Source organism: Homarus americanus, unplaced genomic scaffold (assembly GCF_018991925.1).
Source record: "Homarus americanus isolate GMGI-L3 unplaced genomic scaffold, GMGI_Hamer_2.0 scaffold32846, whole genome shotgun sequence".
NCBI classification, from domain to species: domain Eukaryota; kingdom Metazoa; phylum Arthropoda; class Malacostraca; order Decapoda; family Nephropidae; genus Homarus; species Homarus americanus.
The window spans coordinates 1-15,128 of record NW_024713318.1 but is presented as its reverse complement, the minus strand read 5'-3'; the positions used below and the strand labels follow the sequence as shown (position 1 = coordinate 15,128).

The following is a 15,128-nucleotide window of genomic DNA, read 5'->3' as shown; positions in this document are numbered from 1 at the left end:
TAAATCACGAAAATATATATTATTATTATAAACCCCCCAAACTCCTGCGCGTTTGTTTTAAGTATTTTTATTTCCTCTGTAATTAATTAAGGGATTAAATCTTCCTAAAAGGTAAAAACTATTATTTTTTTTCTCTCGTATATCAAAGGAAGTATAATTACATACAATTCGACTCTGGTATCTTTTATTATATTATATTATCCACGTTTCTTTGGTCTATTTTCTCCTGTTGATAAAAAATCAATGACTGTGTGTGGGATTTTCTCCCTCTTATGAAGCTCAAATAATTCAGAACTACTTGGAGTATTTCCTTGGAGGTCAAGATAATCCAAGAGCTCATCATTCTTATAGCTTGTTCTTCTTCTTCTTGTTATTTATCAAAGCAAACAAAAATTCTCCCAATTCTCACTAAGAGACAAAGGCTAAGAGAGAGATGCTATAAAGCTTCTCTGGAGACGAGAGAACGGGGTGGATACACAAGAAAATACAGGTTAATGAGAAATGGAAGAGATCTATGAATTATTAATTAATATGAGAGGATGAGGTGTGTGTGTGTGTGTGTGTGTGTGTGTGTGTGTGTGTGTGTGTGTGTGTGTGTGTGTGTGTGTGTGTGTGTCTGTGTGTGTGTGTGTGTGTGTGAAGGAAGATATATATTTAAAATGTTTTGAACTCCTGAGACAGTGATATCTGTGGAGAGAGGAGAGAGAGAGAGAGAGAGAGAGAGAGAGAGAGAGAGAGAGAGAGAGAGAGAGAGAGAGAGAGAGAGAGAGAGAGAGAGAGAGAGAGAGATGACCCCACACCACAAACCCATTTCTAAAATTACCACCAACAACACCACCCACCACAAACACCACCACAAGACTAACCTAACTATCACTTCCTCTCATAAAAACACGAACCACACCATCATCCGTACAGCAGAAAACATCCAGTCAACCCTCTCCTCACCCACTACCACCCTGCCATCATCCGTATAGAAAACAAGTCAACCTCTCCTCCCCACTACCACCCTGCATCATTATGCAGAGAAAACATCCAGTCAACCGTCTCCACTCCTACCACCCCTCAATCCATCAGAAAACTTCAGTCAACCCTCTCCTCACCTACTACCTGCCATCATCCGTATAGAAAACACCAGTCAACCTCTCCTCACCACTACCTGCCATCATCCGTATAGCAGAAAACATCCAGTCAACCGTCTCTCACCACTACTCCCCCTGCCATCATCCGTATAGCAGAGAAAACACAGTCAACCCTCTCTCACCCACTACCACCCTGCCATCATCCGTATAGCAGAAACACAGTCAACCCTCTCCTCACCCTACCACCCTGCCATCATCCGTATAGCAGAGAAAACATCCAGTCAACCCTCTCTCACCCTACCACCTGCCATCATCGTATAGCAAGAAACACCAGTCAACCCTCTCCTCACCCACTACCACCCTGCCATCATCCATATAGCAGAAAACATCCAGTCAACCTCTCCTCACCCACTACCACCCTGCCATCATCCGTATAGCAGAGAAAACATCCAGTCAACCCTCTCCTCACCCTACCACCTGCATCATCCGTTGAATCAACCTCTCCTCCTACCACCTGCCATCATCCGTATAGTAGAAAACATCCAGTCAACCTCTCTCACCCTACCACCTGCCATCATCCGTATAGCAGAAAACATCCAGTCAACCCTCTCCTCACCTACCACCCTGCATCCGATGAAACAAGTCAACCGTCTCCTCACCTACCACCCTGCCATCATCCGTATAGCAGAAAACACCCAGTCAACCTCTCTCACCCACTACCACCCTGCCATCATCCGTACAGCAGAAAAACACCAGTCAACCCTCTCTCACCCTACCACCCTGCCATCATCCGTATAGCAGAAAAACATCCAGTCAACCCTCTCCTCACCCACTACCACCCTGCCATCATCCGTATAACAGAAAACATCCAGTCAACCTCTCTCACCCACTACCACCCCTGCCATCATCCGTATAGCAGAAAAACACCCAGTCAACCCTCTCCTCACCCACTACCACCTCTGCCATCATCCGTATAACAGAAAACATCCAGTCAACCTCTCCTCACCCACTACCACCCTGCCATCATCCGTATAACAGAAAACATCCAGTCAACCCTCTCCTCACCCTACCACCTGCCATCATCCGTATAGCAGAGAAAAACACAGTCAACCTCTCCTCACCCACTACCACCCTGCCATCATCCGTACAGCAGAAAACACCCGATCAACCGTCTCCTCACCCACCACCCTGCCATCACCCATATAACGGAAAACATCCAGTCAACCGTCTCCTCACCCACTACCACCCTGCCATCATCCGTACAGCAGAAAACATCCAGTCAACCCTCTCTCACCACTACCTGCCATCATCCGTATAACAGAAAACACCCAGTCAACCCTCTCCTCAACCACTACCACCTGCCATCATCCGTATAACAGAAAACACAGTCAACCTCTCTCACCCACTACCCCCTGCCATCATCCGTATATCAGAGAAAACATCCAGTCAACTGTCTCCTCACCCACTACCACCCTGCCATCATCCGTATAGCAGAAAACACAGATCAACCCTCTCCTCACCCACTACCACCTGCCATCATCCGTATAGCAGAGAAAACACAGTCAACCCTCTCCTCACCCTACCACCCTGCCATCATCCGTATAACAGAAAACACCCAGTCAACCCTCTCCTCACCCCTACCACCTGCCATCATCCGTATATCAAGAAACATCCAGTCAACTGTCTCCCTCACTACCACCCTGCCATCATCCGTATAGCAGAGAAAACACAGTCAACCCTCTCCTCACCCACTACCACCTGCCATCATCCGTATAGCAGAAAAACACAGTCAACCCTCTCCTCACCCTACCACCCTGCCATCATCCGTATAGCAGAGAAAACATCCAGTCAACCTCCTCACCCACTACCACCCTGCCATCATCCGTATAGTACAGAAAACATCCAGTCAACCCTCTCACCCCACTACCACCTGCCATCATCCGTATAACAAGAAAACATCCAGTCAACCCTCTCCTAACCCACTACCACCCTGCCATCATCCATTACCAGAGAAAACACCCAGTCAACCCTCTCCTCACCCACTACCACCCTGCCATCATCCGTATAGCAGAAAACATCCATCAACGTCTCCTCACCCACTACCACCCTGCCATCATCCATATAACAAGAAAACATCCAGTCAACCGTCTCTCACCCACTACCACCTGCCATCATCCGTATGTAGAAAACACCCAGTCAACCCTCTCCTCACCCACTACCACCTGCCATCATCCGTATAACAAACATCCAGTCAACCTCTCTCACCACTACCACCCTGCCATCATCCGTATAACGAAAACACCAGTCAACCCTCTCCTCACCCACTACCACCCTGCCATCATCCGTATATCAGAGAAAACATCCAGTCAACTCTCTCCTCACCCACTACCACCCTGCCATCATCCGTATAACAGAAAACACAGTCAACCCTCTCCTCACCCACTACCCTGCCATCATCCGTATAGCAGAAAACATCCAGTCACCTCTCTCACCCTACCACCCTGCCATCATCCGTATAACAGAAAACACCCAGTCAACCCTCTCCTCACCCCTACCACCCTGCCATCATCCGTATATCAGAAAACACCCAGTCAACCCTCTCCTCACCCACTACCACCCTGCCATCATCCGTATATCAGAGAAAACACCCAGTCAACTCTCTCCTCACCCACTACCACCCTGCCATTTGTATTAACACTCCAGCTAATATTATACAAAAGACCAGCGTCACCCCTACACAGTCATAACGATCACGGAATTGAAGTGTAATCAGCCTTAATTCCATCCTTGGCAATATCAAACGGGATCACATACGGTACAGTATATAGAAAATGATCCAATGTTCTAAGTTGGATAAAGTCACTTGGCTCTTATTTCTCTCTCTGTGTTCCCCCTGTTATTTCCCTTTGTTCTTGATCCATTTGTATTATTGGTGAACTATTACCATAATGGTAGATACCCATGAGTCCTTTTTACCTGTACTTAGGGAGCTTCACTACCTGTCATCAGTCTATCGTTGAGGTGAGTAATTGTGATCTCATTTTCCACCTGCTTGTCTCTTGATCAGTTTTACCTCCTGACGAAGGGATTGGTTTAACAGGTCTTGTCATTCACGTATATATGCTGCTGTGTCATGTAGGTGCTCAGGTGTAGGAGGGGGGTGGGGGATACCTGTCATTAGTGTCTTGTTGATTTGTTGAAATAGTTTATTTGTTTTTGTCTCGTGTTATTTGTTCTGAATTTGTGTCATAGGAGGTGAGATAGCTTTCTTTTCTTTTTCCTTTTCTTGCTCGTTCTTTTCTCTCTCTCTCCTTTTTATCTTTTTTTCTCTCACTCTTGTCTGTCTGTCGTTTTATTCATATTTTTTCTGTCTATCTTTTTCCTTTCTCTCATGTTCTGTCTGTCCTTTTTCCTGTCTGTCTGTCCTTTTATCCCCCACCTTTCTCTCTCGTACATAAAACTTTCCTCTCCCCACGTGAACATACACAGACACACACACACGCCCGACCAACCATTCTCAAGCAGACATTTCCTCTCCCCAGCGAGGTGTGAGGCCAAAGTGGAGTGAAATTGTCATACAGAAGAAGATGGAATTAATGTAGATGGGAAGAGGAGGAATACCTGAATAACAAGAGGAGGGAGAGATGTTGAGGAGAGAGAGAGAAATGGGTGGGGAGGAGGAAGGAGAGAGAAGATATAGAGGAAGGAAGAGGAGGGAGGGAGGGAGGGAGGGAGAAAAGAGGCACCCAAGAAAATATGAACAAGGAGAATAACACACACACACACACACACACACACACACACACACACACACACACACACACCTCCTACAAGAAACTCGAGAGGAATGCAGTTCTATAATCGGCTTATCTCAGGCTAGAAGTGTCAAGCAGAGATGGATGCCCTAAGTCCCTAAGGTCAGGGTGAACCTACATAACCTCACTCCCTTAAAAAACTCCTCCACAACCCGTTTGGTGAGGGTGGGGGGTGGAGGAGGGAGGAGGAGAGGAGGGGGTGGTCATAATCTAATGGACTCTCGATAAAACGGACTTCCATCTCTATACAGTTCGTTAGATGGTGGAGGTTTCACTGTATATCTGGTCCCCGTAAAAAAACTCCTTGAAGTAGACAGACCAAGACTAACAGAGAGAGAGAGAGAGAGAGAGAGAGATAAGAGAACAAAATACAGAGTTGTAGAGAAAGATAGAAAAAAGAAAGAGAGAGAAAGATGGCACTTCTAAAACATACTTTACAAAAGATTTAAATAAAGTTCTCAAAGTTCTCATAAAGTGGGTAATGAAGTGAGGTGAGGTGGGTTTAAGTAGGGGGAGGGAGGGTTGAGAGGTTTTAGTCGACTCGTATTATAAAATTCAACTTGTGGATGGTGGGGAGAGACACTCAATAATGTAGCGCAACAGGCTGGACACGAGGCCGAACCCTCCCTGGCTTATCTACACTGAGGTGGGCGCCCGAACACACACACACACACACACACACACACACACACACACACACACACACACTACCACCACCACATGTACCTGTCCACCTACCCCCTTAGCATCACCCCCCCAATACATATTATATAACAAGTGAATTTATTAATCTCTTTGAGTACGATAACTTAAACCATTTGAATACAATAACAAGTATACCTGAATGGGTGTACTTTTATCTGTGTATACGTACATTAATCTGGGCAGGTGTGTACAAGTGTGTATCCTATTTATAATTACAAACACGTACAGGTAATATACGAAACTCATATCTACTCACCTGTCTCAGATTTTTAGCCTTTGTCTGTCTGTCTGTCTGTCTGTCTGTCTGTCTGTCTCTCTGTCTGTCTATATCTCTGTTTCTGTCTGTGTCTAAGTAGTATTTAGAAAACAACAAAATTATTAATGACTGAACAAAAGGTGTGTGGGGGAATGATAAGCTATAGCAAGACTCAGCACTGATGGATGGAGGTCAAGGTTAGGAGAAACAGGGTGATCTCTCTCTTTTTTTTTTTTTTTTCTTCTTTGCAATATTCACCACCGTCATAAAAGTTGGGTTTCCAGCGACACGGGTAAACAAGTGATGTCACACCCCTCTGACGTCATCATACACTTACTGACGTCATCATCATATACAGTTACATTCCCGACGGTCCAGAATTGAGGAAAAAACAATAGTGATTATTGAACTCGTCGTCAAAGGTTAGACATGTCGGGGAGAGAGAGAATTATGTCTAATTAATTGTCAGATCTGATAAAAGGAATTAATAATTAATATTCATAATAATATGGCATCTAGGGTGTGAGCTGGGGTGTGGCTGACATCTAGAGTGTGGCCAGGGTATGGCTGGCATCTAGGGTGTGGCCGAGGCTTGGCTGGAATTTAGGGTGTGGCCTGGATGTGACTGGCATCTGGGGTGTGACCGAGATGTGGCAGGCATCTAAGGAGTGGCAGGGTGTGGCTGGCATCTAGGGTGTGGTCAGGGTGTGGCTAGCAACTAGGGTGTGGACGGAGTGTGTCCAGGGTGTGGCGGCATCTAGGGTGTGGTCGAGGTGTGAGTTGAGGCGTGTAAATTTCATCTGGCCGGGTGGTCGACGTTGTGTCACCTGGGAGCTCGTCAATCTTTTACGGCTGTTACACTGTTCCTCCACACCTCCAGCGGCCTAGCACGAGAGAGCTTAAGGAAAGAGGAAAACTTTGCTGACGAAAAAAAAAAGTAAAATTTTTCTGAACCGTTTTTATCCGCTGTCATTTCTCGGTGAATAATTTACATATTTTCACCAGATCTTGTATATAAAAAAGAGACCAATATTTACCAGACAACAAGACCACTCGAGGTAGTTAATTCTAAATGGTGTGGAAACGCGTGTTGGGGGATATACTGTAGAGCTCAAGTAGGTGAGGGTGGCAGACTGTCCCTGGCCCTCACTCTACCTCCTATCTCACTCGTCCAGCAGTCATCGTATAGGTGGGGGAGGGAAGGGGGGTGGGGAGGGGAAGGTGGTGGAGGGAAGGGGGGGTGGTGGAGGGAAGGGGTGGTGGAGGAAGGAGTGGTGGGGAGAGTGGTGGGGAAGGGCGGTGGAGGGAGGGTAATGGGTGAGGGATGATGGGGAAGGGAAGGTGGTGGAGGGAAGGGAGGGGTGAAGGGGAAGGAGTGATGGAAGCCTCCTCTTTTTCCTCCATGTGTAAAATGACTACATTAAAGGGTTGGTTTGGTCAGTGCCCCACCGTCACTGTACCATGCAACCTCTTACCTCACCTTGTCACCTCCTTATCTCTCGGTGTCACACGAGATGGTGAGGAGCCTGGGGGAGGGGGGCTGGGGGGAGGGGGAGGGGGCTGGGGACGGGGGGGAGGCTGGGGAGGAGGAGGAGGCTGGAGGAGGCTGGGAGGAGAGGATCTACCTATAATCCCTAACCTAACCCTCTTTTGTATATAGCAGTCTTCTCTCTCACCTCTCTTCAAATATCAATCAGTTCCTTCAGTGTGTTTCATTCTTAAGACTCTGTTCCGTCAAACAACTTCACCTCAGCTCTCACTTCCTCCGTCTCTCTTGACACACAATAAGCAACCCCCACCCCGTAGAGGAAGGTAGGAGAGGTCGGATCTTCCTCCTCAAGCGAGCACTAACCTGATGCCGTCTGTTGTCCCGAAAAGATATTCAATGTAGATATTCAGCGAAAGATAACTTGGTCTGTTGAATTTACTAAGTGACTCAAAGAAGATATGAATAATAATGAGAAAAAAAAGAACAGGGTATTTGAATAAACATTTTTAAGCTATTTTGTTTCAAGCTACCAGCGGCGACCTACTGTACATCTCTCGGTCGAGGGGGACACGTGGTGGTGGTGGTGTAGTTTCATAACACCACCGTCACTCCTGCCATTTTCTTAATATTACTCATACAAGACCTGAAGCATAAATAATGGAGACATTTATGTACACGCCTCCACCAATCTGGGATGAATAAATCCACTTGTGACCCACATTGTTGGTGGACACCCTGTTTACAACACCCACAGCTCCCCCACCCAGTTGCAACACCCTGGCTCCTCCACACTGTTGCAACACCCACAGCTCCTCCACCCTGTTGCAACACCCACAGCTCCCCACAGTTGCAACACCACAGCTCCTCCACACTGTTGCAACACCCAATCCTCCACCCTGTTGACCCTCCCACAGCTCCTCCATACTGTTTGCAACACCCACAGCTCCTCCCACACTGTTGCAACACCCACAGCTCCTCCCCCTGTTGCAACACCCAGCTCCTCCATACTGTTACAACACCCACAGCTCCTCCATCCTGTTGCAACACCCACAGTTCCTCCACCCTGTTTAACACCCACAGCTCCTCCATTCTGTTTCAACACCACAGCTCCTCCACCCTGTTGACCTTCCCACAGCTCCCTCCACCCTGTTGCAGCACCACAGCTCCTCCACCCCTGTTGCAACACCCACATTCCTCCCACCCTGTAGCAAAACCCACAGCTCCTCCACCCCAACACTTACTACTGCATTTGTTGTCCAAAATATCCAGTTGTTTGTTGTACGTGGAAAAATTATCTTCACCAACCTCCGTCCCTACCCCCCCAACCCCACAACAAAATAAAGTTCCCTGTTAAAGAGGACCCGAAAGAGGTTCTCGCCCACCGACCAACATTGGGAACGTTTTCACTTTTTAAATTGTCGCCGACTTTTTTTTTTTTGCCTGGAGACCCCTCAGAGCAGCGTGAAATATGAAGGGTGTGAGGGGCTGGTCTGCCACGCCTACACTGCCGTCGCCAGCACCAGGGAAAGTGTTTATTGTTGTACTGTACTCCCCAAGGCACACCCAGTTAATGTATTTAAAGCAAGAGATCAGAAACAGTTCAACGAAATGAATACAAATATAACTAAACACACATACATACACACATAGTTATACGCATGAATAATAAAGATATTGGTTATTAAAACTAGTAGTTGCTTGTATGATAGGCTGTAAATAATTAAATCATTAGTGTTATTATTACCATTATTAATACCTTAATTGATATTACATTATTATATAAAAACAATATTAAAATAACTGTCAAAATCCAAACATAACGATAGATTTTTTATCCATTCTAAAAACAAAGTTGAGTAAGTGAATAATATATATATCTTTTAAATCTGTAAATCAAAGTAACGTGAAATTTAGGGGATACTTAAGGAAAATCTTAGTAATAACACCATTAATCAATAGTAAACAGACTTAGAGAAGATACTGTAGTAACTGTACACTTCAACGAGGCGCGAACAGACTGGGTAACATTTTCTATTTTGCGTCAGACAACACAGCGTCTTCACAGCACCAGAACACATCGTCCCAACAGCACCACAGTAATACAGCGTCTTCACAGCACCACAGAAACACAGCGTCTTCACAGGGGCTCCGCACCACCGAAACACAGGTCTTCACAGCACCAGAAACACAGCGTCTTCACAGCGCCACAGAGACTCCACAGCACCACCGAAACACATCGTTCACAGCACCACAGTAATACAAGCGTCTTCACAGCACCACAGAAACACAACGTCTTCACAGCACCACAGAAACACAGCGTTTCACAGCGCCACAGAGTCTTCACAGCACCACAGAAGTACAGGGCTCACAGCACCACAGAAACCAGGTCTTCACAGCACCACAGAAACACAGCGTCTCACACAGCACAGAAACACAGGGGTCTTCACAGCACCACAGAAACACAGCGTCTTCACAGCACCACAGAAACACAGCGTCTTCACAGCACCACAGTAATACAGCGTCTTCACAGCACCACAGAAACACAGCGTCTTCACAGCACCACAGAAACACAGCGTCTTCACAGCGCCACATCGTCTTCACAGCACCACAGTAATACAGCGTCTCACAGCACCAGAAACACAGTCTTTCAGCACACAGAAATACAGCGTCTCACAGCACCTCAGAAACACAGCGTCTTCACAGCGCCAAAGAGTCTTCACAGCACCACAGAAGTACAGCGTCTTCACACAGCCACCGAAACACAGGGTCTTCACAGAAACACAGCGTCTTCACAGCGTTCACAGCACCACGGAAACACAGCGTCTTCACAGCACCACAGAAACACAGCGTCTTCACAGCGCCACAGAAACACAGCGTCTTCACAGCACCACAGAACACAGCGTCTTCACAGCACCACAGAAACACAGCGTCTTCACAGCACCACAGAAACACAGCGTCTTCACAGCGCCACAGAAACATGCACTTCACAGCGCCACAGAAACACAGCGTCTTCACAGCGCCACAGAAACACAGCGTCTTCACAGCGCCACAGAAACACAGCGTCTCCACAGCGCCACAGAAACAAAGCGTCTTCACAGCGCCACAGAAACACAAGGGTTCTACAGCCACAGAAACACAGCGTCTTCACAGCGCCACAGAAACACAGCGTCTTACAGCGCCACAGAAACACAGGTCTTCACAGCACCAAAACAGCGTCTCACAGCACCACAAAAACAGCGTCTTCTGCACCAACGCGTTTCAGCAACACAAAAACACAGGTCTTCACAGCACCACAGAACACAGGGGTCTTCACAGCACCACAGAAACATGCTCCCACACCACAGAAACACAGCGTCTTCTACAGCACCACAAAACAGCGTCTTCACAGCACCACAGAAACACAGTCTTCCACAGCACCACAGAAACACAGCGTCTTCACAGCACCACAGAAACACAGCGTCTTCACAGCACCACAGAAACACAGCGTCTTCACAGCACCACAGAAACACAGCGTCTTCACAGCACCACAGAAACACAGCGTCTTCACAACACCACAGAACACAGCGTCTTCACAGCACCACAGAAACACAGCGTCTTCACAACACTACAGAAACACAGCGTCTTCACAGCACCACAGAAACACAGCGTCTTCACAGCACCACAGAAACACAGCGTCTTCACAACACCACAGAAACACAGCGTCTTCACAGCACCACAGAAACACAGCGTCTTCACAGCACCACAGAAACACAGCGTCTTCACAGCACCACAGAAACACAGCGTCTTCACAGCCACAGAAACACATCGGTCTTCACAGCACCACAGAAACACAGCGTCTTCACAGCACCACAGAAACACAGCGTCTTCACAGCACCACAGAAACACAGCGTCTTCACAACACCACAGAAACACAGCGTCTTCACAGCACCACAGAAACACAGCGTCTTCACACACCACAGAAACACAGGTCTTCACAGCACCACAGAAACACAGCGTCTTCACGCACCACAGAAACACAGCGTCTCACAGCACCACAGAAACACAGCGTCTTCACAGCACCACAGAAACACAGCGTCTTCACAGCACCACAGAAACACAGCGTCTTCACAGCACCACAGAAACACAGCGTCTTCACAGCACCACAGAAACACAGGTCTTCACAGCACCACAGAAACACAGCGTCTTCACAACACCACAGAAACACAGCGTCTCACAGCACCACAGAAACACAGCGTCTTCACAGCACCACAAACAGCGTCTTCACAGCACCACAGAGTCTTCACAACACCACAGAAACACAGTGTCCACAGCACCACAGAAACACAGCGTCTTCACAACACCACAAAACAGCGTCTTCACAGCACCACAGAAACACAGCGTCTTCACAGCACCACAAAACAGGCGTTTACAGCACCACAGAGTCTTCACAACACCACAGAAACACAGCGTCTTCACAGCACCACAGATTCACAGCGTCTTCACAACACCACAAAACAGCGTCTTCACAGCACCACAGAAACACAGCGCCTTCACAGCACCACAGAAACAGCGTCTTCACAGCACCACAGAAACACAGGTCTTCACATCACCACAGGTTTCACAGCACCACGAAACACGTCTTCACAGCACCACAGATCACAGCGTCTCACAACACCACAAAAAAAGTCTTCCACAGCACCACGAAACAGGCCCTTCACAGCACCACAAAACAGCGTCTTCACAGCTCCACAGAAACACAGCGTCTTCACATCACCACAGGCTTCACGCACCACAGAAACACAGCGTCCACAGCACCAGAAACACTGCATCTTCACAGCACCACAGAAACACAGCGTCTTCACGGCACCACAGAAACACAGCGTCTTCACAGCACCACAGAAACACAGAGTCTTCACAGCACCACAGAAACACAGGGTCTTCACAGCACCACAGCACCACAGAAACACAGCGTCTTCACAGCACCACAGCACCACAGAAACACATCGTCTTCACAGCACCACAGAAACACAGCGTCTTCACAGCACCACAGAAACACAACGTCTTCACAGCACCACAGAAACACAGCGTCTTCACAGCACTCCACAGAAACACAGCGTCTTCACAGCACCACAGAAACACAGGTCTTCACAAACACCACAGAAACACAGCGTCTTCACAGCGCCACAGAAACACAGCGTCTTCACAGCGCCACAGAAACATAGCGTCTTCACAGCACCACAAAACAAAGGCTTCTTACAGCACCACAGGTCTTCACAACACCACAGAAACACAGCGTCTTCACAGCACCACAGAAACACAGCGTCTTCACAGCACCACAAACAGCATCTTCTACAGCACCACAGCGTCTTCACAGCACCACAAAACAGCGTCTTCACAGCACCACAGACTTCACAACACCACAGAAACACAGCGTCTTCACAACACCACAGAAACACAGCGTCTTCACAGCACCACAAAACAGCGTCTTCACAGCACCACAGAAACACAGCGTCTTCACAGCGCCACAGAAACACAGCGTCTTCACAGCACCACAAAACAGCGTCCTTACAGCACCACAGAGTCTTCACACACCACAGAAACACAGCGTCTTCACAGCACCACAGAAACACAGCGTCTTCACACCACAGAAACACAGCGTCTTCACAGCACCACAAAACAGCGTCTTCACAGCACCACAGAAACACAGCGTCTTCACAGCACCACAAAAACATAGCATCTTCAGGCACCACAGGAAACACAGGGTCTTCACAGCACCACAGAAACAGCGTTTCACAGCACCACAGAACACAGCGTCTTCACAGCACCACAGCGTCTTCACAGCACCACAGAAACACAGCGTTCACAGCACCACAGAAACACTGCATCTTCACAGCACCACAGAAACACAGCGTCTTCACAGCACCACAGAAACACAGCGTCTTCACAGCACCACAGAAACACAGCGTCTTCACAGCACCACAGCACCACAGCGTCTTCATAGCACCACAGAAAGACCAACGTCTTCACAGCGCCAAATCGTCATCACAGCACCACAGAAACACATCGTCTACACAGCACCACAGAACACAGCTGTCTTCATAGCACCACAGAAACACAGCGTCTTTACAGCACCACAGAAACACAGTGTCTTCACAGCACCACAGAAAACACAATGTCTTCCCAGCGCCACAGAAACACAGCGTCTTCACAGCACCACAGAAACACAGCGTCTTCACAGCACCACAGAAACACAGCGTCTTCACAGCACCAAGAAACACAGCGTCTTCACAGCACCACAGAAACACAGGTCTTCACAGCACCACAGAAACACAGCGTCTTCACAGCGCCACAAAACAAAGCGTCTTCACAGCGCCACAGAACCCAGTCTTCACAGCGCCACAGAAACATGGCGGTCTTCACAGCGCCACAGAAACACAGCGGTCTTCACAGCGCCACAGAAACCCAGCGTCCTGGCTAGCACCACAGAAACACAGCGTCTTCACAGCACCACAGAAACACAGCGTCTTCACAGCACCACAGAAACACAGCGTCTTCACAGCACCACAAAAACAAAGTGCTTCACAGCGCCACAGAAACCCAGCGTCTTCACAGCGCCACAGAAACACAGCGTCATCGCAGCGCCACAGAAACACAGCGGTCTTCACAGCGCCACAGAAACACAGGTCTTCACAACACAGAAACACAGCGTCTTCACAGCCAGGAAACATAGGCGTCTTCACAGCGCCACAGAAACACAGCGTTTCACAGCACCACAGAAACACAGCGTCTTCACAGCACCACAGCACCACAGCGTCTTCATAGCACCACAGGAAAGACAATGTTCACAGCGCCAAATCGCTTCACAGCACCACAGAAACACATCGCTACACAGCACCACAGAAACACAGCGTCTTCATAGCACCACAGAAACACAGCGTCTTTACAGCACCACAGAAACACAGTGTCTTCACAGCACCACAGAACACAATGTCTTCCCCAGCGCCACAGAAACACAGCGTCTTCACAGCACCACAGAAACACAGCCTCACAGCACCACAGAAACACAGCGTTCTTCACAGCACCACAGAAACACAGCGCTCTTCACAGCACCACAGAAACACAGCGTCTTCACAGCACCACAGAAACACAGCGTCTTCACAGCGCCACAAAACAAAGCGCCACAGCGCCACAGAAACCCAGCGTCTTCACAGCGCCACAGAAACATTAAGGCCTTTCACAGCGCCACAGAAACACAAAGGTTCTTCACAGCGCCACAGAAACCCAGCGTCTTCACAGCACAACCAGAAACACAGCGCTTCTACAGCACCACAGAAACACAGCGTCTTCTGCAGCACCACAGAAACACACAGTGCTTCTACAGCACCACAAAAACAAAGCGTCTTCACAGCGCCACAGAAACCCAGCGTCTTCACAGCGCCACAGAAACACAGCGTCATCGCAGCGCCACAGAAACACAGCGTCTTCACAGCGCCACAGAAACACAGGTCTTCACAACACCACAGAAACACAGCGTCTTCACAGCGCCACAGAAACACAGGGCCTCACAGCGCCACAGAAACATCGGCCTTCACAGCGCCAAGAAACACAGGTCTTCTAATAGCGCCACAGAAACAAAGGTTCTCACAGCGCCACAGAAACACAGGCCTTCACAGCGCCACAGAAACACAGCGTCTTCACAGCGCCACAGAAACACAGCGTCTTCACAGCGCCACAGAAACACAGCGTCTTCCGGCCAGAAACGCAGCGTCTTCACAGCGCCAGAAAACACAGCGTCTTCACGA

At 48.3% G+C, this 15,128-nt stretch overlaps 1 protein-coding gene across 1 annotated transcript in view; it reads left to right on the top strand.

Moving 5' to 3' along the window:
• The window catches only part of LOC121871807 (nascent polypeptide-associated complex subunit alpha, muscle-specific form-like), a gene marked incomplete at its 3' end in the record, with an annotated part of 54,446 nt that extends 39,483 nt beyond the window's left edge, over positions 1-14,963 (top strand). The window contains exons 3-4 of the mRNA XM_042374310.1: positions 10,392-10,625; positions 14,488-14,963. Of these exons, the coding sequence (XP_042230244.1) occupies positions 10,392-10,625; positions 14,488-14,963 (710 nt within the window). The remainder of the gene's footprint in view (positions 1-10,391; positions 10,626-14,487) is intronic.
• Between the last annotated feature and the right edge of the window lie 165 nt (positions 14,964-15,128).